The sequence below is a fragment of the Pangasianodon hypophthalmus genome, chromosome 2 (assembly GCF_027358585.1).
Source record: "Pangasianodon hypophthalmus isolate fPanHyp1 chromosome 2, fPanHyp1.pri, whole genome shotgun sequence".
Lineage (NCBI taxonomy): Eukaryota > Metazoa > Chordata > Actinopteri > Siluriformes > Pangasiidae > Pangasianodon > Pangasianodon hypophthalmus.
The window spans coordinates 33,023,671-33,049,596 of record NC_069711.1 but is presented as its reverse complement, the minus strand read 5'-3'; the positions used below and the strand labels follow the sequence as shown (position 1 = coordinate 33,049,596).

The 25,926-nt window shown below is 39.0% G+C and overlaps 1 protein-coding gene across 1 annotated transcript in view; it reads left to right on the top strand.

Annotated features, from left to right (window-relative positions):
- dock9b (dedicator of cytokinesis 9b) overlaps positions 1–25,926 on the top strand; it is a 68,607-nt gene that overhangs the window by 18,479 nt on the left and 24,202 nt on the right. The window contains exons 2-29 of the mRNA XM_026933097.3: positions 5,503–5,619; positions 6,808–6,897; positions 8,683–8,765; positions 8,844–8,913; positions 10,006–10,101; positions 12,327–12,461; positions 13,719–13,893; positions 14,168–14,223; positions 14,620–14,694; positions 14,816–14,956; positions 15,310–15,525; positions 15,647–15,769; positions 16,656–16,738; positions 16,836–16,958; positions 17,146–17,225; positions 18,323–18,507; positions 19,721–19,786; positions 19,911–20,003; positions 20,365–20,476; positions 20,564–20,682; positions 21,565–21,654; positions 22,653–22,745; positions 22,911–23,026; positions 23,428–23,497; positions 23,649–23,774; positions 24,550–24,621; positions 25,136–25,282; positions 25,391–25,474. Of these exons, the coding sequence (XP_026788898.3) occupies positions 5,503–5,619; positions 6,808–6,897; positions 8,683–8,765; positions 8,844–8,913; positions 10,006–10,101; positions 12,327–12,461; positions 13,719–13,893; positions 14,168–14,223; positions 14,620–14,694; positions 14,816–14,956; positions 15,310–15,525; positions 15,647–15,769; positions 16,656–16,738; positions 16,836–16,958; positions 17,146–17,225; positions 18,323–18,507; positions 19,721–19,786; positions 19,911–20,003; positions 20,365–20,476; positions 20,564–20,682; positions 21,565–21,654; positions 22,653–22,745; positions 22,911–23,026; positions 23,428–23,497; positions 23,649–23,774; positions 24,550–24,621; positions 25,136–25,282; positions 25,391–25,474 (3,036 nt within the window). The remainder of the gene's footprint in view (positions 1–5,502; positions 5,620–6,807; positions 6,898–8,682; positions 8,766–8,843; positions 8,914–10,005; positions 10,102–12,326; positions 12,462–13,718; positions 13,894–14,167; positions 14,224–14,619; positions 14,695–14,815; positions 14,957–15,309; positions 15,526–15,646; positions 15,770–16,655; positions 16,739–16,835; positions 16,959–17,145; positions 17,226–18,322; positions 18,508–19,720; positions 19,787–19,910; positions 20,004–20,364; positions 20,477–20,563; positions 20,683–21,564; positions 21,655–22,652; positions 22,746–22,910; positions 23,027–23,427; positions 23,498–23,648; positions 23,775–24,549; positions 24,622–25,135; positions 25,283–25,390; positions 25,475–25,926) is intronic.

Genomic DNA, 25,926 nt, shown 5'->3' with positions numbered 1-25,926 from the left:
AGAGGGGGGGGGGGGGGGTGAATGAGGATAATGATATCTCTGTACATTCAGCATTATTACAGTGAACTCTGCTATAAAGAGGAAATCGATGTGTGAGTAAAGGCCGTATTAATGACGCCATTCACTCTTTCTCTGTGTACGCTGTGGAAACGACACTGACTAATCCCTGATGCTGTGATGGTCTCTCTCATTTCCTCTCACTTTAAATAAGACTGTTATTTATAACTATAACTACGGTGTACGCAATCGTTATCTGGATGTTAAGGCTCGATAATACTTGCTTTTAACTATGCGTACATATACACAAAATGGCTGCTACACTTATTCCGTGTTCATTTGGACCATCACTTATGCACATCCTCATAAATTAATGTCATGCGTCTGTGTGGTGTAATACCAAAGTAAATAGTGGGGGCAGTATAAGCTTTGTGTCTCAAATGACACACTTATGTACTATTCTAGACAGTTCCTGAGTACTAACACTAACTGGTTTTCCCATTACAGTTAGTGGTTGAATTTTAAAAACCTCTATTGTAGCCTTTAAATGTCACAAAAGCTCTGTTTTGCCGACCAGTCTCCTGGATTTTCTAGATTAGTAAATACTTTTGAATGTAAGGTCACAGTTTTCATTCTAAGACACAGATCATGACGACAATCACAATGACGGTGCAAAGTTTTCAAGAAAAAGATTAGTGCTCATTAGTGTGTTTAATGTCTCTGTGCATGAAATCAGTAAACATTACAATTTGACGTGGTAACCAGATGTACAGGGAGGTTTTGTCTCTGATGTGCCAGCTAGTGAATGTCACTTTTAATCCTCCAGCTGTGCATAAGATCCTCAGGTGAGTGTGTGAATAAAGCCACTCGAGTGGCTGCTGCTTCTTGTGTAACGTTGTGTATTTCAAGTTTATGATTTTCTAGTAAAACTGCTTGCTGTGTTTAAAAAAATGTAATTAAATTTTATTCATTAAAAATATTTCCATTAAAGCTGATTAAATGGATGTTGCTTGAAGTTTCAGAATATTTCTGAAACTTATAAAAGGCAAAAAAGTTCCACATTTAAATGTTTAAGATCCCATATTTTACTTTTAGTCACTTAACGTACGTCTGGTGAAGCTCAAATCTTTGGCGTCTTTTCATGTGCGCTTGATCAGTTTTCATGCCTTTTCAAAGATATGAACAAACACGTTTCACTTTTATCCATTCCACCAGTTCTGACAGATTCATCTTGGTTTTATTTGCTGAGGAGAATGCTGGTACATTCTCGTCATATATATGTATATATTTTAAGTAGAAAGGTGAAGTATTGTTTAGTTACGTTTTAATTTTTGTCACTAACAATCTATTTTTCATCTTAGTTTTCACCAACAAAATAATGAACAGTGCTCTCTGTCTCATATCGGTTTGAAAATTCAATCTAATTAATATTCAAATGCATTCAAATACATTTAAATAATCAAAATTCTCATGCAATTTTACGGATTCGGATGGTACTACTCTATTATTTGGCACCACTGACTTTTTTTCTTATTTAAAAAAACATTTATGATGATGCTTTGGGCATTTTTTGAGAATTGTTTCCAAGAGAATCACAATATATTAAAGATTTTCCCCAATCTAAGTCTCCTTTCTTTTTCTCCAGAGATGTCCATCATTTTTTCTTTTTCATGTTAGCAGCTGTGTTTTGGAGCCCTGAGGCTGGGCGTGAAGCTCCCCATGTGGGCTGTGTGTGCGCGTGCGTCTGTGTGTGTCTGTGTGTGTGTATGTGTGTGTGTGAGACGTGTACAGGGTCGTAGATGTTTTGCTTGAGTTTTGCGAGCCCCGCCCTGGCGCTCGGCCAACGGGCCCCTCATGAGTCTCGCTAATCATTACGTCAGCTTGTGTGATTGCGCAATTGGGTGGAGGGGGATACCGTGTGTGTGTGTGTGGGTGTGTGCGTGTGTGTGTGTGTGTGTGTGCGTGTGTGCATGGACGGACATCTGGTTTGCACTTGCTTTATCCTCACCGTTGCTCATGTGGTGTTTAAAAGCTTGTTGTTTGTTTGTACACAATAATTTGGAGAGCCATTGTTGGAGCAGTGGATGTCATTTTCTTTGCTCTGTGTAGTTGTGACCTTTGAACTCATGCGTGTGTGTTTGTGTGTGTTTTGTTTGTTCAGATATAGAGGTTCCAGATGTCTAAATATCATCTTCTCCGTCTGCCTTCTCTGTCTGAAAAATTGAGGCAGGTTTAATGGAGCTGAAGCGTCTGATTGTCTAGTGACCTTTCAGCAATATGTCACAGTACATAAAACTAGCAGATAAGCTTTGTGTGTGTGTGTGTGTGTAATTTATATCATTGGAATATTTTTTAATAAATTCAGACGTCAGAATGTTAGTACTAGTATTAATGTTAGAACAGCTTCTGACTGGTACAAAGCGCTGACACTGGAGACTCCTTCCATAAATGTAAATAAACATCTCCTTACAGAAAACTTTAACATATCAATGACTTTCCTTTATGTGGTTACTATAGAACGACAACCTGTTAGAACAGGCACAGTAACACAAACTGTGATTTGCAGCTGCACTACTGTCAGAGCTGCAGTTACAGAAAATTAATCAACACCTCCTGGCCAATCAGAATGCAGAATCCAGCAGCGTTGTGTGACATAATTGGGATTCATCACTAAGCAGTGTGATATGATTAGCTCATAGCTGTTGTGTCATTGCTCTGGCAGGATTCAGCATGTGCTCAGTCGCACTGTACAGAGGATGGGACTTTCCATGATTTTCTTCTTCATTTCAGAAAAGTTTTGGCACCCTTTAAGTGCCTTTCAGTATTTCATACTATATATAACATGGAACTGGTTTCAGACATATTTGTGTAATGTAGCTCTGTATAAGATAACAGTAGTGTATAAAAAAAAACAATAGCACACACACACACATTCAGTCGTGTCCCACTGCTCACACATACACATACGCACTCACCAGCACAGCTGTATGAAGGAGTGGTTAGAGAGCAAGGGAGGGAGTGTGTTCAGTATAAAGACAACAGATTTGCAGAAGTCCACATGTTGAACCTCTGAGACAGCAAGACAGACAGAGCGAGAAGGAAGTGGGCTGTAAAATTCAGAGGAAGAAAAGTGTGTGGTGTGTGTGTGTGATATGTGGTGCTGAAGGCAGTGTGTGTGAAGAGCATCACAGCCAGAAATATGAGCCAGGCATCTGGAGCTCTGTAGCTCACTCTTATTCACACTGAGCCTCACTGACGCACGCTGCATAGGACAGGACCATGCACACCAGGGGGGGTCGCGTCTGCCGTGACGCGCCCGTGTGTGAGCCGCACCAGCAGGGCAGGAGCGTGGGTGAGATGGAGGTAGAAGGCGAGGTGGGGATGCTGGCAGGGGTAAGTGGCTCTGAACCTCTTTTAACTACAGAGATAGTACTGAAATCTACTTCACATTGTACTGTAACCTAAATAAGTTAGGAATAACACACTCCGTGCCATGCTGTTATAGGAAAAGCATCAACAATGAAGGGGAATTCCTGTTACTACCCCGAAGTTGATTGTTTTTCTGTAACAGTATGTCCTGAAGTGTGTGATTTATTTTATATTATAGCGCTTTACCAATGAGTACAAGTTTTACTGATTAAAGAATGACACATCATAGGTTTTATCTGTTCAGAGTTACATGTAATGTTCTGCTATAAACAGGCATTCCCTCACCACCACCTCATCACTTTTTTTTTCCCTCTCTCATGAAGTTAACAAGGCAAAAAAAAGAAGCTTGTTATGTTTCTGAGAAGTTGCAGCTTAACCTCTGACTGTTGCAAAGCGCTGACACTGGAGACTCCTTCCTTAAATGTTGCAGTCTTTATGTAATGGTGCGTCACGATGATGAGAAACGTGTGAATTCTGTCTGATGTCCACTACGTAGTGCTCAAGTGAGTGAGGGAGCGACGTCAGAGACTGCAATGGTTTTACTGTTCCTACTCATGCTAACTGTTGTGTTAGTTACAGCAAATCATTAACAGACGTAACACGCTATAATGACGCTATAATCACAACATAATCATGCTTTGCGGCAAACCATAGCTTTCTTTTATGCCAAAACAGCAGGGTTCATTTTCAAAAGAGTACTTTGGGCACTTGTATATATATATATATATATATATATATATATATATATATATATATATATATGTGTGTGTGTGTGTGTGTTGGGAGTATCCACTCAGTTTAGTGGACTTCAGAGAGTCAGACTTCAAACGGGCTTCGCATTTGTTTAATCACAGTACGCAGGAAGTGTCTTTAAGTGTGTGTGTGTGTGTGTGTAAAAGTGGGAAAGGGGCATGTGTAGGTTGTACAGTCCTGCTTACCTTATGACTCTCACTTTACTATGAGTTTAATTAGTTGTATGTTTTTTGTTACATTTAATGTCCATGAAACAAGTTCCTGTTTTCACGTACGTTATAGCAGCTATAAACAGTTGTCCCTTGCTGCTGCACTACTGTCAAAGCTGATGTTATAGAAAATTAATCAACTTCTTCCTCACTGAAATCAGTGGAATAAGTAACGCTATGAGAATTCTGTGTTCCTACATGTTTACTCACTAATATACATGCTGTAGAGGATAAGGACAAACAGTAGCATGTGTGTGTGTGTGTGTGTCTGCATGTGTGTGCCGTGCACAAGGAAGCTCCTTTCCCACGAGATTGTTATCTTCTCTGAAATCTAGACAGTCCTGACTCTGAGTTTAGTGTCTCATCACTGTGTATGTTGCTATGAGGTCACTACAAGGCTTTCCTTCGCTCCTATTGGACGGCACTGAGTGCTACAGGTGGTAGTAGCCAATCAGGGAGCTTGTGAGCTCATGGTGCCTGGTACAGTTAAACACAATACTCATTCAGATTTATCTGTCTTTGCGTCTCACTGTCGCACACAAACACATCCGCACACGCACACAGACACACACACACACAGTGGAAGAAGGACAGAAAAATTATTCTTAAGTGTACGTTTGTGTGCTGTGCCAAAATACTTAATTAATCTTCCAAATCTTACTCAATAAAAGTTTACAAAGTGTTCATAAGTACAGGTGTTTACAAGTAAAAAAAAAAAAAAAAAAAAAAGAAATGAAAATTAGGATGCTTCGTGAATGCTCTCACTTCCACATTCACTTTGCAGCAAGACTCAATTTGTATTCAAGGTTACAAAGGTTAGGATTAAGCTTAGGCTTAGGGGCGGGGTTTGTGGTGGAGTTAGAGTTTCTACTTTTAAGGTCTGAATTTAAACAATTTAAAGAATAAAAGGTTCCTTTTTGTGAAAATTTTTCGGATATACGTTTCGGATATATTTGTAAAGTACAAATCCCTGAAAATGACAGTTAATTGCCACAACAAATTACTGGAGAACATGTGTGTAACGGTAATCAGAGCGTGACGTTGAGTCTCTCGCTGTGAGTTGTCTGTGTACTTGTGTACTAGAGTGTGTGTGTGTGTGTGCGTGTGTTATCAGGTGAAGCCGAAGCTGATCGAGCCGCTGGACTACGAAAGCGTCCTGGTGCAGAGGAAGACTCAGATCCTCAGTGATGTCCTCCGGGACATGCTGCAGTTCCCCATCGATGACTTTCAGGTAAGGGTTGTATTGGTGTTATTGGCAAATGTATTGGCACCCTTTGGATTAATATTTTGCAATGACGTATCTATCAGACACTGATGCACATTATTTATGCACAAGTATTTCCCATTTGAATTTGAAGACATCTCCTGATTGATGAAGACATCTCATCGTCTTTAGCAGGAGACGTCTGCTGATTTTGAATACGTCCTGTAGCTAGCAGTGTTGCTTATGAAATTGTGGCACAAATTTGTCACCTGTTACAAGCATCTTTAATGAATTTCATAAGTTGGCACATATGGTTTTGGTTTTACCTGCACAAACAGAAACCAAAGTTTACAGAAGAACTGTGGCAGGTTCTCCAAAAAAAAAAAAAAAAAAAAATTAACTGGTTGATTTTCTTATAAATCTGCACAACAGTGTACCTGAGAGAACGGATGCCATTTAAAAGCCAAAGGATGGTGACTCCAAATAACAATTCTTTGATTTACTTTATTACTATTTACTGCTCTTTACCATTAATTTTTATATTTAGAAAGCGTTTTGCTACATGTACCTAAAGCCGGGTTCACACTGTATGGTTTTTGGCCAGTGTAAGAATTTTGCAAATGCACGCAAAAATCACACATCGTAAAACAATTGAGATCGCGAGCTGAGCCACTGTGACCAAAAACAGCCAATGATGAAGTTCTGGTATTATGAGAAATATTTGATTAAAAATCTCAGAGTGTGAACGATGCTACGATGCTCGTCTAAAAGCCACCAGTAGGAGGACGGAATCAGACAACGGCAAACTCTCGGGAAGCTACAAAAACCGTAGCGGTGATGACGAAACTTTAAAGAAGCATGCTAACGGAAAGAAAAATGACCTTACGCTGTGCACGAGCATTCTCTGGATGACGTAAACAGAAGGTAGTAATTTTCTTGACGAATGCATTATAGCACAGTCAGTTACAGAGAATAAAATTAGATTTGATTGGATTCTCCAACAATGTGACAAGTAATAATCTTAAAAGAACGCTGACATCACACAACTGACTTGAAATAATTATCTCATTGGAATAACACTTCAAATCCTCTGAGAAACCTGAAAGGTGGATGGAGAAAAAGAGGATTGATTACTATTGCTCTTTTTGATGCTTTTGTGTTCTCTCTGTGTGTGTGTGTGTGTGTGTGTGTGTGTGTGTGTGTGTGTGTGTGTAGATGTGCAGTGTGAAGCGCCAGGGCAGGACTCTGTACTCCACCGTCCCTGAGGGATCGGAGAAAAGCGCCAGCAGTCTGTTCGTCCAGGAGGTGAGACAAATCCAGTCTCACACTCACACCTTGAAAAAAACATCAAACATGGAGCAGAGAGAGAAAGAGGGAGAGAGAGAGAGAGAGAGAGAGAGAGATCAAGAGACAGAGAGAGAGAGAGATCGAGAGACAGAGAGAGAGAGAGAGAGAGAGAGAGACCGAGAGACAGAGAGAGAGAGAGAGAGAGAGAGAGAGAGAGAGAGTAGAGGTGAAATGAGACTGATAAGATCAGCGTGAGCAGCTGCAGGCTCGCCGGCCCAACGCCAGATGCTTCACCAGCTTTCACGAGTCCAAAAACATCTGCATGATTCTTTCACCATCTTCCTCCTTCTCCTTCTCCTCCTCCTCCTTCTTCTACAAGCGCTCTGTGGAAATGTGTTTCTTATAAATCGCCCATAAGCACTTAACAGATTATTGTACTCATTTGGAGAGCTGAGTAAACATTAAATGTTAAAATCCGTGTTTATATAGAGGTGATGTCATCCTCTGCGAGTACAGCGCAAATAAATCCAGACAGGAATGAAAATCAAACGAAGCATTTCTGCGATGAATTTGAGCAAGAAATCAAAGCTGATTAAACAAATAAAAATCACTCCAGCTCAATCACTCCAATCACTCCATCTTCATTTAAATCCCTAATTGTTTTTACAGAGAGTCTTAAAATACTGTTGGCTGCACGGAACTTCCACGTTTATTTAGCAACATTAGCTAAGCTAGCCATCTAGCTGAATGTTAGCTTATTGCCATTGTTACTTCTAATCTGTTAGCAAGCTAGCTAATGTTAGTCTCAGTATTATATCATGTAATAAAAACCAAGCACTAGTAAAGCTAACATTAAGATAACTATTATGTATTTAAAACCATTAGCCAGGTTTGGTAGTAAGTAAGCTAACAATAGGCTAAGTATTATATCATGTAAATCAGTATCTAAAGTCATTAGCAAGCTAGGTAACATTAAGCTAATTGATATATTGTGTAAACCGGTGGCCAGTAGCAAGCTCGTTACCTTTAGGATAAATAATATATTGTGTAAAACAGTAGCGAATGTTGCTACCAAGCTAGCTATCATTAGGCTAAGTAGTTTATTGTGTAAAACAATAGCTAGCTAACAAAAATGGGTCAACATTTACATCATGTCAATGTTACTACCAAGCTAGCTAACACCAGGCTAACTACTATATCATGTAACTCAGTACCTAATGTCACTAGCAAGTTAGCTACCATTAAGCTAACTATTGTATTGTGCAACCCAGTAATTGGGGTCACTAGCAAGCTAGCTAATACTAAGCTAAATATTATATTGTGTAAATCAGTAACCTGGGTCACTAACAAGCTAGCTAACATTAGGTCAGCTATTATATCATGTAAACCAGTAGCAAATATTAGACCTATATATTATGTAAACAAGTAGCAAATGGTACTAGGTACCAAGCTAGCTAACATTATATCAACTGTTATATATTGTAAACCATTAGCAAAGGTTGCTAGCAGGCTAACTAGCATTACAAGAAAAGGAACTTGGGCCTGAGGTGAATTTTTAAGTTCCACTTAAAAGAGTGCTGAATAATAATAATGAACATTTGCAGTGATTAGCCTTAGCACTGCTATTTAGCTTTACTGGCAATTACCTTTAGCAGTGATTAGCTTTAGTAATTATTTCAGAATAACATGTTTAAATGTTATGCTAATCTAATCAGAGCTGGTCATGTGGCTCTGTGTGTGTGTGTGTGTGTGTGTCTGTGTGTGAAACATCTATATAAACATTACAGTACATTTTTCCAACAGTGCATCAAGACATACAACTCAGATTGGCATGTGATTAACTACACGTATGAGGATTATTCTGGAGACTTCCGTCAGCTGCCCAAGTAAGCTCTATCTATCTATCTATCTATCACATACACACACGTTCTCTCTCTTTACTCTGTGTGATTTCTGACTCACAGTAAAGTTCCCCGGCCGGAGAAGCTGCCCACTCATGTGTTTGAGGTTGATGAAGATGCAGACAAGGATGAGGTACATCAACCATAATTTAAAAAAGAAAGCAAGTGAACATGCTGAGAAAGAAAAAAAAATAACCCAGTGCTGAAAGTGTGTGAGTGTGTGAGTGTGTGAACCAGTCCTCTAGCTGAACTTTTCTCAACCTCAGAGACCAGCACTTCCTGTTTAATGTTCATGTTCTGTAGAAAAATCCTAACAGGCCTGAATACATAAATATAGATTGTTTAAAAACGATTGTTAATAATTCATTCATGGTCATCATTTAGTAGCCTGGGCTTTTATTTTTATTTTTTTAGTTGTGAAGAGATCCATAAAAATGTAGTGCTGCTTTACATTAAGCTTCCATTAACTGAGTAATGACTGTTTATAGCTGGAAGTGAGAACAGGAGCTAGCTTGTTTAATGGACGTTCACAATATTAAATGTAACTATAAACAGATAAAAAAAACAGTGTGGTGTAAGAGGAATAAAACACTTTGGGACATGCTCTTATTGGAAAATAATCAGCTTTGGTGTGATAACAGTAACTCTGCTTCATCACACCATTCTGTTATTGCGTATTTTCCTATAACAGAACATACAGAGTGTTTTATTCCTCTTATGCAGCAGCAATTCTATACCAACAATTACAATTTTCCAATTTATTAAAGAATGACTCATGGTACTTTTTAGCCATTTATAGTTACATTTAATTTTGTGGACAATTTAGCTCCTGTTCTTGTTTACACCTCACCGGCCTGTCTTTTTTTTTTTTTTTTTTTTTTTCTCTCTCTCGTGAAGACAAAACATGAAGCTAGTCATGATACTTAAAGGTACACCTCTGTTACAAAGCACTGACACTGGAGACTCCTTCCGTAAATGTTACATTGTAACGTTGTGTTCATTTTGCTGATGGTTATTCTTATTGTTTTTATAAGCTGATATTAGTTTAAATTTCAAATTTTAATGTCTTTAGTTAGAGAAGTGGACTGTAGCTGTAATTTGTTAATGAATTTCTCCAAGGCTACTTTCAGCTGGATTTATTGAAAGCGAGATTAATCTGGTCCTTAATAATGTCGGAGATCAAGAGCGAGCCGTTACTAAACAACTGTCTTTTTTGTCCTTTCAGGATACATCGTCTCTGGGCTCTCAGAGAGGCGGCGTGTCCAAGCATGGCTGGCTTTACAAAGGCAATATGAACAGCGCCATTAGTGTCACAATGAGGGTGAGTAATCACACACACACACACACACGCACACGCACACACAAACATGTACTGTAATGACACCAGAATAACCAAAATTATGGTTTAATCATATCACAGTATTAAGCCGCCATTTAATACCACATGGCAAGGGAGGAAAATGAAAATAAAAATGTATAACGAAATATGAACAGTATTCATCACTGTAACGGCCGTGGTGTGTATTTTTACATGAAGTCCTGCTGCATTTGGGATCCGCTAAACACAGTCCAGGGGCAGACACAGGCTGTCTGAGGGGCAGACACCTGGCACCTAGAGGGCACTGCATCTCATTTTTTCACATGTAGGGGAGACTATATGACTCTTCGTCTCATTTTCTGCAGTGGAAAGACACCCATTCTAGCACTTCATCATTTTTCCCGCATGTAGCAGCACCATACAGGGGCACTTCATCATGTTTTCTTGTACATAGCGGCACCCTAAAGGGCATTTCATCATGGTTTTTCCACTTTTCATGTTTTCTCCACTGTAAGGTCATCCCAGAGAACACTTTTTGTCACCTTTTATCTACCATACTGGCACCCTATGGGACACTTCATCATGGTTTGTCTAAAGCATTGGCACCCTAAGGGGCACTTTATCACATTTTATATACAGTCTTGGCACCCTAGAGGGCACTTCATCATATTTTTGTACTGTCTTTGCACCCTAGAGGGCACTTCATCACATTTTATCTGCCACAGGAGCACCCTAGAGGGCATTCTATCATGTTTTATCTGCCACAGGGGCACCCTAGAGGGCACGTCATCACATTTTATCTGCCACAGGAGCACCCTAGAGGGCATTCTATCATGTTTTATCTCCCACAGGGGCACCCTAGAGGGCATTCTATCATGTTTTATCTGCCACAGGGGCACCCTAGAGGGCATTCTATCACATTTTATCTGCCACAGGGGCACCCTAGAGGGCATTCTATCATGTTTTATCTGCCACAGGGGCACCCTAGAGGGCACGTCATCACATTTTATCTGCCACAGGGGCACCCTAGAGGGCATTCTATCATGTTTTATCTGCCACAGGGGCACCCTAGAGGGCATTCTATCATGTTTTATCTCCCACAGGGGCACCCTAGAGGGCATTCTATCATGTTTTATCTGCCACAGGGGCACCCTAGAGGGCATTCTATCACGTTTTATCTGCCACAGGGGCACCCTAGAGGGCATTCTATCATGTTTTATCTGCCACAGGGGCACCCTAGAGGGCATTCTATCATGTTTTATCTGCCACAGGGGCACCCTAGAGGGCATTCTATCATGTTTTATCTGCCACAGGGGCACCCTAGAGGGCATTCTATCATGTTTTATCTGCCACAGGGGCACCCTAGAGGGCATTCTATCACATTTTATCTGCCACAGGGGCACCCTAGAGGGCATTCTATCACATTTTATCTGCCACAGGGGCACCCTAGAGGGCATTCTATCACGTTTTATCTGCCACAGGGGCACCCTAGAGGGCATTCTATCATGTTTTATCTGCCACAGGGGCACCCTAGAGGGCATTCTATCATGTTTTATCTGCCACAGGGGCACCCTAGAGGGCATTCTATCATGTTTTATCTGCCACAGGGGCACCCTAGAGGGCATTCTATCATGTTTTATCTGCCACAGGGGCACCCTAGAGGGCATTCTATCACATTTTATCTGCCACAAGGGCACCCTAGAGGGCATTCTATCATGTTTTATCTGCCACAGGGGCACCCTAGAGGGCATTCTATCATGTTTTATCTGCCACAGGGGCACCCTAGAGGGCATTCTATCATGTTTTATCTGCCACAGGGGCACCCTAGAGGGCATTCTATCACATTTTATCTGCCACAGGGGCACCCTAGAGGGCATTCTATCATGTTTTATCTGCCACAGGGGCACCCTAGAGGGCATTCTATCATGTTTTATCTGCCACAGGGGCACCCTAGAGGGCATTCTATCATGTTTTATCTGCCACAGGGGCACCCTAGAGGGCACTTTCACTGTTTATTTGACCATAAGGGGAACCGGAAGGGAAATCCTCATTCCCGAGTCCACCAGTGTCTCACTTGACCCTGTCATGAAGCCAGGTCTATCTGACTTCCTGTTCTTAGTTTATTTTCCCACGCTCTCTAAACGTTATATTTAGACATGAATTTTTGTGTCTTTTTGTGTAACACATTTTAATCATTCTTTGTTTGTCCCCATTTGTCTTTTCTCCAGTCTTTTAAGAGGAGATATTTCCAGCTGGCGCAGCAGGGGGACGGATCCTACAATCTGAACTTCTATAAGGATGAGAAAATCTCCAAAGAGCCCAAAGGGACAATCTTTCTCGACTCCTGCATGGGTGTGGTCCAGGTATGAAGACCGTCATACACACATTGAGCATGTACGGATACAAACAAATTTATTTATGAATCCAAAACAAATTCATACGTTAGGACAAAAGTAATGGCACCCGATAAAAGAATAAAGAGTTAGTGTGTGTCTTTGGTAGCTGATGCACTGCAATGGCTGAGCTGCATTATTGGAAGGTTTAGTGCACATCGTGCTTAGGAGAAGCTCTTTCACTGTTTAGTCACCATTTTGTCATTTCTCATTTATGGCTGATTGGCATTTTTCAACACAATTAAACATAATTTAGTTCCGTTTGACATGCGAAAATTTTACAGACAACTTTACTAAAGTAAATTGTATTTTTTTTAATTTTGTAGTGTTTTGGTATATAGTTAAATGGAAAACAGAGCACCATTGATGATGGACACATTTTCTGAATCCACTCTTTTTTAAGATTGAAAGTTAGCTATGCAATTTTTTCTGTAGCATTTTGTTGCCAGTTGGTGTTGAACAAAATTCTTTTAAGCAATGCTAGCTTTGGGAAAGTGCGGAATATCTCCTCTGAGGAAATGAAAATGCCTTTAAAGCAGAGAGCTGTCATTTTGTTTTTTTTTTTCACTTTAAGAGCAGCAGACTTTGATGCGGTTGGGTCTTTGTGTTTGCCTTCAGCACTCTTTACTTGTGTGTTTTGTTGCTGTCAGCATGACTCAGCCAAGGACAAGGAGAGGTGAAGGCTAAATGTGGACGGAGTGAAGTGCTCTCTGAGGGCGGGGCTGAAACTATGGAGCTGTTCTTTGCCTGAAATACTGAAATAAAGAAGGAAATAAATAATAATCACAGATCACATATGAATGTAAACGTGTATTTTTCAGACCAATATAAATGCCAACAGGTAATAGGTGTTAATGAATATTAACACTAGAACAAAGGAATAAAACAGAACTGTTGTGCTGTTATAGGAAGATAATCAACAGCAGGGTGGTTAATCTGTTTTCGTGTCAAGTGTCCGAATTGAATGAGCTGTTACTATAGAAACGATAATGTATTAGAACGAGCGCGTTAATATAAACCTGTGATTTGCAGCTAAATTATTGTCAGATCTGCTGTTATAGAAAATTAATCAACACCTTCTGACCAATCAGAATCCAGAATTTAACAGCTCGGTGATATAAACATGTTTAATGAATATATTTGTAGCTGTATTTATGAAGTCTTAATTTCTGGTCATTTGTGTGTGTGCCTGTGTGTGTGCGTGTGTGTGTGTGTGTGTGTGTGTAGAACAGTAAAGTGCGGCGTTTTGCCTTCGAGCTGAAGATGCAGGATAAAAGCACGTACCTGCTGGCTGCCGACAGCGAGGCTGAGATGGACGACTGGATCAACATCCTTAACAAAATCCTACACAGCTGCTTTGAGCTGGCCATGCAGGAGCCGCGGAACGGAGAGCTACACGACGGTGTGTGTGTGTGTGTGTGTGTGTGATACCATGATACACAATAAATAATTACAATATTCAGTAATATTCAGCAAAGGGCTTATAAAAGAGTAGAAATAAAACACAAGCTCTGTTTTAAGGTTTGTTTTAAAATTGAACCTTCACAAAAGAATTTGGGAAAATATTAAATGCAGTATTCATGGTGTAGCGACACACATGTTGTAGCTACACTGTCTGTTGTTGTATTTGTGTTTGTGTTTAATATGTGTGTTTTTTTTTTTCTGCTGTGTTGCAGATGATGAATTGGGAAAGTCAGATATCTCATCCGAGAACTTTCAGGACACTTTTCAGGTATCTGGTACTACTGATGCAGTGTGTGTGTGTGTGTGTGTGTGTTTGTGTGTGTGTGTTTTGTATTTATTAGATGGAAACATTTCATACATTAGGATCATTAGGATCTCATCTTACCACTAGGAATTGTCTAAAGGTTCCTAGAGGAGACTTTTTTCTTAAAAGCTGTGAGTTAATTTTCTAAATGAAATATTAATTCACGGTGTGATATTACAATAACTTTTCACATTGCTTTAAAACATGTCCCTGATTTTATACATGCTTCACATGGTATATTAATGAAATGGTTTTAAGACCAGGTGCTGAATTAAGAAAAATTATTTAGATTCTTTGCTGCTTTTGGTCAGTTTGACTAATGACATTTTCTTTTCTTTCTTTCTTTCTTTTTTTTAATAGAGTGCTCGAGACATCGAATCCAAGATGTGCAATGAAACGCGACTCAAGCTTTTCACCTTGGATCCAGACACACAGGTGAACTCAGAAGCACTGACACTGGAGACTCCTTACTGTTGTAATAGTTATAATAAAAATTATTATTGTCTGAATATTACTTTAGTGTGTGTGATGGGTGTGTGTGTGTGTTTGTCCACAGAGGCTGGATCTGTCAGGCATCGAGCCGGATGTGAAACAGTTTGAGGAGAAGTTTGGGAAGAGGGTTCTGGTCAGCTGCAATGATCTGTCCTTTAACTTACAGGGCTGTGTGACAGAGAACGAGGGCGGACCTACGACTAACGTACGACACACACTCACCATGGGGACGACACCTTTAAAATGCTCTGTGTCGTTAAATATTATACACACATCGCATTGAACTCACGTCACCCCAGCTGTGGAGTTTTGCAGATTTTTTTATGCTGTCACAGGTTAAGAAGCTGCTTTAAGCATAAAAATCGTTTGTTAATAACCAGATTTACTCTGGACGTCTCCTGGAAGCTTGTGTCTGCATCGCAGGAGCGTCCATAAGTACAGTGGGCTAGCTGTAATTACAATCCAAGCCACTAGGAGGTTCCTCATAAGAATGCAGGATTTAAAAAATAAAAAAGAAAGAAATTAAACGGTGGAAGTTTGTCGTTTTTGTCTTCGCAGGTGGAGCCGTTCTTCGTGACTCTTTCACTGTTTGACGTACAAAACAGCAGAAAGATCTCCGCCGATTTCCACGTGGATCTCAATCACCCGCTGGTGCGCGCCATGATCCCACCACACTGTTCTGTGATGAACGGACATGCGGAAGAGTCACACACTGCACACACACACACGCAACTGAACGGGCTGACAGAGGGGGCGCTGCAGTACCCCACCAAGGTGACCACATACCACTCAGTCTGTCATGACTGTCATTTCGGCTCAGTTTGCTGTATGTAGTATATATGCTATTATAGTGTTTGTGTTTATGTGTGTGTGTGTGTGTGTGTGTGTTTATCAGGGTGTGTTCTCTGTGACGTGTCCACACCCAGACATCTTCCTGGTGGCTCGGATAGAGAAAGTGCTGCAAGGGGGCATTACACATTGTGCTGAGCCATATATGAAGAGCTCCGACTCCGCTAAGGTACTAACAACACACACACACACACACACACACACACACACACACACACACCTTAAAGGAATCCTCCAGGACTTTTCATCCTCTATCCAAAGTGTCTGTAATGGATTTTCCTGTAATTAGAAAAAAAAAATCACTAATAATGGATGTGTTATTGAAATATAATAAACATGTATGCCATACTTGTATATTTGTAGTACATTTTCTTTCATTTTTAGTCACAGTTTAAAACATTAAACTGTACAGTTGTGTAATATTTCCTTTTAGAGATGGAGAGAAACATTTGGGAATTTATGAGTTACAATGTTCATGAAAGCATAAATAATAAATAACCAGAATTTCTTCCTTTCTTTTTTTCTTTCTTTTTTTTTTTTTACTGTAAAAGTTGAATAAAACTCCATAAGAACAGCTTTGGGGACTAAACTGTTTTCTGCAGCTAGAAGTAGAACATCAGATATTACACATCCAAAAGTGGATTTTTTTTTCAATCTTAGGAATGACAAATATTATAAGACTTTATGCCACAGAATCAGCGAATTCCAAGAATAACAGGAAGTAACTTGTTTCGTAGGCGTTTCACAATATTAAATGTAACTGTCAATAAATAAAAAAGTACGATGTGTCATTTTTTTATTGAAAAAAGAAAAATTGCTGTTGTAAAAGAAGGAACAAAACACTTCATGGTGTGCAGTTATAAGAAAATAATCAGCTTCTGGGTGATAACAGTAACTCTGCTTCATCACACATTGATTATTTTCCTATAAGAGCATGACACAGAGTGTTTTGTTGGTTCAGACAAAGCCTCAATGGCTTTGGTGACTCCGTTCTATAGTGCAGCGTAACGCAAGCTTGTTTTTTTAAAGAGAAAATAATGTGTCCTGTTGCTCAGGTGGCTCAGAAGGTGCTGAAGAACGCCAAAATGGCCTGCAGCAGGCTGGGACAGTACAAGATGCCTTTCGCCTGGACTGCCAGGTGAGACGGTGTTGCTTGGAGACGTGATATTTTTATAAAGATCCTTGAGCAAGGGTGATTTTTTTTATTTTACGTATTGCTGCGTGTGTGTTCGCAGGCCCGTGTTTAAAGACGCCTCAGGGACTCTGGACAAAAGCGCTCGATTCTCCGCTCTCTACAGGCAGGAAAGCAGTAAACTCTCAGACGAGGATCTTTTCAAACTGCTGGCTGATTTCAGGAAGTTAGTGATCACTTCTCAGGAGTTGAGATCTCATGTGCATCATTCTTAATGACTTTGTAATGAACGTTACTTTTCGAGCACAGCGTGTGTGTGTGTGTGTGTGTGTGTGTGTGTATCCTGTCTGTATGCAGGTCTATTTCTGCTTCTATCTTGTTGATCATCTAAATAAATCTCATTTTCTACACAGACCTGAGAAGATGGCCAAGCTTCCTGTCATTCTGGGAAACCTGGATGTAACTGTTGACAGCGTCGCTCCTGATGTGATCAGTAAGGTTTATTTTCGCCGCTTCCTGTTTCACATTTTCATGATTTTATCTGGAATGTGTTGAAAAGCATTCTCCCTGTCGTCAGATTCTAATCCTGTGTTACACGACAGTTAACTTACCTGGATGAATTAAAGAAGTGGTCCAACTTTCAGTCTGCTTATCGACACCACAAGCTTTTACCCACTAAAGCATCGATACTGCAGCAGTTCTGTATTGCGAGTGTCATGAATCTTCTGTAGAGAGGTGAAAATCCTGCATGGCCAAGCAGAGGCATGAAAGAAGGTTGCAGAGATGGTCCTCTTGGTAGTTAATACCTACAACAAAAAGGATATTGGTTTAAAAATTAATTCCTTTAAACCCATCAGGTGGGAGATTTAAAATTAAAATGAGTAAAATGTGGGTCTGAACAATCACCTGGACGTAAATACATTGGTTGAAATGTAATAAAATTGCAAAAGCAAGGACATTCAGAAGATAACTCCTAAAGCTCCTTGTGTTTTTCTTGGGTGCAAACACACTTATAACTCTGCATACACTTCACTCTAGATAGCTAAACTTGTTTGCAGTTTAGCAACACACTCCACACTTAAAGGTACAGTTTGTCATTTTTGGTGACGTGTAAAAATCATTTTTAACCTTACCTGAAAAAAATCAGTGTTTGTCATTATTTTGATGCAGTGGATCTTTTTAGCTGCTTTATTTAATGCTCTTGTGAACACTTTTCTGGCCCTGAAATGAGCCCCAGGACAGAGCTGCTCAGCTGTGAGAGTTTTACTTTCTGTGAAAGTTCTTTCAACAGAGCATGTGGGTTTGGTTTGCGTGAACGTAAACGCTGGTTGGTGTTTTCATTGCGATTGCAGTTCACCTCGCAGGCAGCAGAGGCCATTAAAAGTTACAGACTGCCGCTTTAAGCAAACAGTACTTTTGTCTGTCGTGTGTATGTGTTAAATGATAGCTGTTTGCCTCGCTATCTTAGCTGTATGTGAGTTAGTAGCGAGTACAGGTAGAGTTTATGTATGTATGCATGCATATGTGCATTACCTCTGACTCTCTCTCTCTCTCTCTCGCTCTCTCTTTCTCTGTCTCTCGATTGGTCAGATTGTGTCACTTCCTCCTACATCCCTGTGCGTCCCTATGAGGGAAATGAACGTGGGCTTCTGTTAGAGGTCGAGGAGTTCGTACCCTGCATCGCTAAGTGCTCGCAGCCCTTCACCACCTACAACAATCACCTCTACGTTTACCCCAAACACCTCAAATACGACAACCAGAAGTCCTTTGCGAAGGTAAAACACCATCTTAGTCGTTAACCCCTGGGTTCAGTGTGCTGGGTTAGAACTGGGTTACACCAACAAACACTGAGCTTTAATCCGGATTAAATCAAACCGTTAAACTTTTAAATCGGTTAGTCCCATTGCACTGAATTTTAAACTTTATTTTAAAGTCATCATAATAATTTACAATACCATTATAATCTTATTATAAGTTTCATTTATTCCATTTATTTTAAAATTTCACTTAGCGTTAATTATACTAATTTTGCATTACCAAAATGGCATCATATAATAGATGGATTATGGAAAATGGAAGAATCCCTCAAAGGAAAAGAGAAGAAAAATATTTTAATACTTTAACATTATTGTTGTTTACTTTATTAGACTGGAAGACCATCGGAATTAATCCCAGGTCAAGTTTTTAATTTCAGATCAAAGTTTTAATCCCAGGTCAAGGTTTTAATATCAGGTTTTAATTTTAGGACAGTGTTTTAATCCCAGGTTCTAAACCTCAGAGATCATTTGGTTAAGTTTTTAATCCCAGGTTTTAATTTTAGGACAGTGTTTTAATCCCAGGTTCTAAACCTCAGAGATCATTTGGTTAAGTTTTTAATCCCAGGTTTTAATTTTAGGACACTGTGTTAATCCCAGGTTAAGGATTTATTCCGGGGTCAAGGTTTTAATCCCAGTTTCTAAACCTCAGAGACCATTAGGTCAAGATTTTAACCCAATTCAAGGTTTTAATCTTAGGACAAGTTTTTAAACTCAGTTAGAGGTTTTAATCTCTGGTCAAGGTTTAATCCCACATAAAGATCTTAATCCCAAATTAATTTTTAATCCTAAATTAAAGCTGTAATCTGAGGTTCAGGTTTTTATCCTAGGTCAGGTTTTTAATCTCAGGTCGATATTTTAATTTCATGTTCTATACCTCAGGGACCATTAGGTCAACGTTTTAATCCAAGGTTAAAGATTTTAATCCCAAATCAAGATTTTAATCTTAGGACAAGGTTTTAATTCCAGGTTAAGGCTTTAATCTTTTATTTACAAATTATGTTAATTATTTATTAGAAACTCCTTGTTCTTTTTGTGGCTGAGTGAATGCTGAAGTGGCCAAAGTAGCAACCACTAGGCAGAGTGATTAGCCAGAAGTGGAGCTTCTGCAATATCGATTTCTTCTGACTTGGATATTTCACAGCGTAAGGAAATCTGACTCTGTGTGTTTCAGGCGAGGAACGTTGCAGTGTGTGTCGAGTTCAGGGATTCTGATGACGAGGATGCAAAGCCACTTAAGGTATAACCTCACACATGCACTCACCTTTATTGATTTTAAATATTTCTCTAATTCCACCTTGATTTATTTATGCTATATACTGTATAAAGGGTTTGTGTGTGTGTGTGTGTGTGTGTGTGTGTAGTGTATCTACGCTCGTCCAGGAGGTTCTCTCTTCAGCACACACGCCTATGCAGCAGTGCTGCATCACCAGCAAAACCCAGAGTTCTATGACGAGGTGAGATCCCTGCGGATTTAAAGAGCCAATTGCTGATATACAGATTTGGATTATTAAAGCTGCAGTATGTAACTTTGTATCATCATGTTAAAGCCTTAAGTGTTAATTTTAAGCACTAATTAGAAAGAAAATATCTAAAAATGAGCTTATATGGAAAAAAACAACACTAGATAAATTTGACCATATTCTTTTGAGAAATTGCCCCCCCCAAAAGGTCACATACTTCTGCTTTAATAATTGTGATATATTGCTTTCTGCATTATTAAATAATTCAGTGTAATATGATCGTGTGTGTGTGTGTGTTTTTTTAACGAATGTCATTAGATGATGATAATCTTCTCTTTTGCATTCTGTGTGTCAGATTAAGATGGAGCTTCCTACTCAGCTGCATGAGAAACATCACCTGCTCTTCACCTTCTACCACATCAGCTGTGACAGCAGCACAAAGAAGCGGGACGTGGTGGAGACGCCAGGTACACCACCACCACCTGTGCTGCTTTGGGTTTGGCTCTGAAGAATGAGAACAAATCGATTTAAAGATGTTCCTCTGTGTGTATCAGTGGGTTCTGCGTGGTTGCCTCTGCTGAAGGACGGCCGAGTGATCGTGAGTGAGCAGCACGTCTCTGTGGCGTTGAATTTACCTCCCGGATACCTGAGCAGCCACGAGGGCGTTAACAAGGTAACCACCGAGCTCGTTATGTGGAACAGGAAGTGGAGGGTTATGGATAGACGCATGCTGTCAGTTTTCTAGTCGCAGTTCATCTGCGATTTAGTCTAGTGTTGACCCAGTGTCATGATCTGATCTGATCTGATCTGCAGAAATAAAATTCTGATTTATATAAATTTCCTTACACCATGCTGCTGCTGAATGCTCGATTCTCATTGGTCAGAAGGTGGTGGTTAATTTTTTTAAGAGAAACAGGATTAAACGTGACTAAAATTGTGCCATAAGCATAAACGTGATTAAAAAAAAACATGTGTAATCATTGATATTGTGAAGTTTTCTGTAACATTTAACATTTAGGGAAGGAGTCTCCAGTGTCAGTGCTTCGTAACAGTCAGAGGTAACGCTGTAACTTTGAGTTTTCCAACATCTTCTGTAAAAAGACAAGTTTACGCTTTGAGGTTTCTCAGTAACATGACAAGCTGCATCTTTTCCTCTGTCTTATTAACGTAAAAAGAAAGTGAGTGAAAGAATTTATAGCTGCTATAACGTGAGTGAGAACAGGAACTAACTTGTTTTACAGACATTCCTCTATAAATGGTATAAAAAGTATGATGTGTTGTTGTTAAATAAATAAAAAAATATTGTTATTGACATGTTGCTGTGAGGTAAGAGGAATACACCACTTCAGGATGTGCTGTTGTAGGAAAATAATCAACGTCAGGGTGTGAACAGTAACTCTGATTCATCACAGCACCTTGTTGTTGATTATTTTCCTTTTACAGCATGACATAATTTGTTTTATTCTTTACAACATGTGACTCAGATACAGGATTAGTGTTGATTATTAATCTGGATTATTTTAAATGATACTGTAATTGTGTGCTGTTTGTACAGCAGCACTGTGGTGCGGAGGTGAAGTGGGTGGATGGAGGTCGTCCTCTCTTCCGAGTGTCCACGCACCTCGTCTCCACGGTCTACACCCAGGTAAGTCAGAAAGACATCATTATTGTCTTCTTCTTCTTTAACGTCTCAGATCATCTCAGTGTCCAGGAGTTAAACTGAGAACAGTTAATTAACCATTCAATTTATATGCTATTAGGGGGAAAAAAATCTTAGGCAATTATCCATCTAATCATCCTGTTCATATTAAATTTGTTCTAATTTGTGCTAAATCAAAATGTAAGATGTGCTAATTTGATTCTAATCACTTTGCACAGGTAAAGTTGAGAACTTTATATAGTAGCAGATAAATTAAATACTAATGTTACTTCTCAGCAGTGATCTCATGGAAATGTGATTATATGGATAATCACTGAATAAGACCTTTTTTTTTTATAATATTTTACTGAGAATATATTCTTTCTCTCCATGTGTACGATGAGTAATGTTACAGTCGGGTTGCCAGATCTTTTCAGTTTTCTCAGTTCTCCCAGTTTTGGCATTAATCTGATATCAAAATATTAGAATCCTAAAGGTTTGTTCACTCTTTCGTCCTCCAACTTGCAACCTGTTTGGTCCAAAGGTAAAAAATAAAGTGCTTGACGTCACTCACCATTTTTCTAAAAAGTTAAACTTTTTAAACATTTGACCAAACAGCTACATGTTTTTTTCAAAAGCAGTTGCATTGCTCCGTCCTTTACATGTAAAATACATGAAATGTGTGGTTCTGGAGCTGTCTATAAGCATGATTTATCTTATTAAATAGTTTCACAAAATTGTATCAGGATTATTTCGATTTATTTCCATCAGATGGTGGTGCTGGAGCTCGGCTTTGCTTGATGTTCTCAGAAACTTACGTTTTCTCCTTCTGTTTTTCTGTGTAGTGAACTTAATTGTTAGAGAGTCACTATATACATGGAACACATTATTATCATTATTATTATTATTATTATTATTATTATTATTATTCATTAATTAATTTAGAACATACTAAAGATGCTGGAGCTCCCCCTGTTTAACCTTGTGTCTGTCTCTGTGTTTAGGATCAGCACCTTCACAACTTTTTCCATCACTGCCAGAAGGTGGAGTTCGGCTCAGTCCAGGCCACAGAAGGAGATTTGGTCAAGTACCTTAAAGTGAGAAGTGTATTTTTCTTGTGATTTTCCTGTGAAGTCATCACATTCCTGTACTACAGACGCAGCACACATTGCATTTTATTAGGATGATTATAGAGCGGAGAAAATCACTGACTAGGATTTAAAAAAAAATTTCGTGAGAACATTTGCCCCATGCTTTGTCAGAGTCTCCATGCCATGGAGGGTCACGTGATGATTAAGTTCCTGCCGACCATCCTGAATCAGCTGGTGCGCGTCCTGACGACGACGAGTCACGAAGACGTGGCGGTGAACACCACCAGGTGGGAGTGAAGAACAGAAAATATATCTTATCACCTCTAAGGTCTTTAAAAATCACCATGAAACATCAGGTCTTATACTGTATATATATATATATTCACCGTATATTGCTTAATGATTTAGGAATTATCTGGTGTAGAGTCCTACTCTATTCTATCTTTTCACAGATCTATTTTGTAATAGGAAAAAAATCACAATCGCAAATCTGCTTGTAACTTCACAGTTTAGCAGTGAAAAAAGTGTGTGTATGTGTGTCATGAATATATCTGTGCTGAAAAAAATGATGTGAAACTCCACATGTCTATATGAAATAGGGGTGTATTTATTGCTTGTTAATCTGATGTATATTTTTTTAAATTATGTATATGCATTTTAAATGTAGTTTGTATTTCTGTGTCTGCAGAGTGATGGTCCACATCGTAGCCCAGTGTCACGAGGAGGGTCTTGAACACTACCTCAGATCTTATGTCAAGGTAAAAGTGTGTGCAAAATGTATTCATTACAATTTTAAAATCACTCCTGATTCAATTACATTAATCCAACATTTTATAACACACTGTACTCCAATCTCTCGTTGTATTTCTGATTGTTTAATGTGGCTGTATGTGTTTTTATCTCGTGCAGTATGTGTTTAAAACGGAAACCTGCTCAGCCGTAAACGGTAAGACGGTGCATGAGGAGCTGGCCCGAGCCATGACGGCCATCTTAAAGCCTTCAACCGATTTCCTCACCAGCAACAAACTCCTCAAGGTGCTCCGTTCATCACGCGTACACAAGCACAAGCGCTAACCTCACATTTCAACACTGTCACACGTAACCTTACTCTCATAAGTGGAGTTCGTTTCTATACTCAAGTAGCATTTTGGGAGATTAGTAATTTATGCATACTTTTTTTAAAAAAATTAAAAGTCTGTTTAATATAACTTTATTCCCTGATTTATTAACTATTTATTGACTATATTTAAAACATTCAATCAAATCCATACCAAGTTTTATTGTCATCTTCGTACAGCGACTGTCTATTACTTTCATCTCCTCTTATACGTTAATGTTACTTTAATGTTAAAAAAATTGTACGAATAAAAAAAAAAGCATGAAGTGTTTTGAATTTGTGTTAATGCATATTTATATGAATGAAGTTGTAAGCAGAGGTAGTGTCGACTAAATCTGCCCTATAACCCTACCCATAATTCCTGCTCCTAACCCTACCCCTAACCCCGCCCCATCCCTGCTCCTAACCCTACCCCTAACCCCGCCCCATCCCTGACCGTAACCTTTGGCATTTTCGAAAAAAATTTGCAAACGTGAAAAACTGTTGAAATTAAAAACAACAAACTGTAGTTAAAATCATTTCCTTTTTCTTTTAAATACTTTTCCATGTTTAAGTATATAATTATATATAATTATGACCTGCTACTTTTATTTTTAATTAAGTATTTTTAATATTTTTAAGTAATTTTTTCCCCACTCTGTTGTGAAGTTTATTTGTGAGTCAGAATTATATGTGTGTATATGTGTGTTTCAGTACTCCTGGTACTTCTTCGAGGCCTTAGTGAAGTCCATGGCCCAGCATTTAATAGAAACCGGCAAAGTCAAAGTGAGTGGAACTGTTACGCTGCTAGTTCAGTTAATCTCTAATCAATACTGTTAACGTAGATTAAAAAATTTACACTTTTTTGACTGACGCTTTTAAAGTTCACCAGTTCTCAAATTAAATACTAGCTAGCTAATTCTAGCTAATTTAAATATTGTGTTTATGTTGTTTCGATGAGGTGTTATGTTTAAGTTTAACAGTTGTTTCATCGTTGGTTGCTTAGTAACAGAAGTGACATTGATTTTTGGCTAGTTTAGAATTTCCTTACATGAGATACAATATGAATATATATAAAAGAATTATCTAGAACATAATTTCTTCTTCACATGCGGGAATTTCATGACTAAACGTACTATACTTTATATGGTCAGGATGGTTGTTGTTGTTTTTTTTTCCTTTAAATGCACTTTTTATGTTCATTGCACATTCTCGGTTTTAATTCAGTTTTGTCTCCGTGGTACAACATTGTGTAGCGTTGCATCTCATTTCCCTGTAAACAAGCGACTCCGTTTTTCAGCTGTCGAGGAACCAGCGCTTCACTGCTTCCTTCCACCACGCTGTGGAGACTCTGGTGAACATGCTGATGCCTCACATCACTCAGAAGTACAAAGACAACCTGGACGCCGCCCGCAACGCCAACCACAGCCTGGCCGTCTTCATCAAGGTGCCGAACGCAGGATGTCTGAGTTCGCTTTAGACAATTTGTTCAGTGTAAGAGGCATTAGAAATCCATTTCTCTGATCAATTTTATTTTATGTCTTTTATTAAACAGCGGTGTTTCACGTTTATGGATCGTGGCTTCGTCTTCAAGCAGATCAACAACTATGTCAACTGTTTTGTGCCTGGAGATCCTAAGGTACAGAATTAATACATATACAATATAATACGGTATAATAATAATAAAGGGATAAAACAATCCGTGTTGTGCTGTTATAGGAAAATAATCAACAACAGGATGGTGTGATGAAACAGAATTACTGTTACCATGACAACATTTTTTGTTTTTCTATTACAGCATGTCCTGTTTTGATTTATTCTTCTAATATCTCAGAAATTTGCCAACAATTACAATTTTTTATTTGTTAAAGAATGACGTCATACTTGTTTTTATCCGTTTATAGTTACATTATAGTTTAATGTCTGTGAAACAGGCCTCTCTTCCTCTCTTTTTCCTCTTTCACGAAGTTACTAAAACAAAAAGCACAGCTTGTCACTCTTGTTGCCAAAAAAATCGCAGAGTGAACTCTCATGTAAACTTAAAACTCCAGCGTTGCCTCTGACTGTTACAAAGCGCTGACACTGGAGACT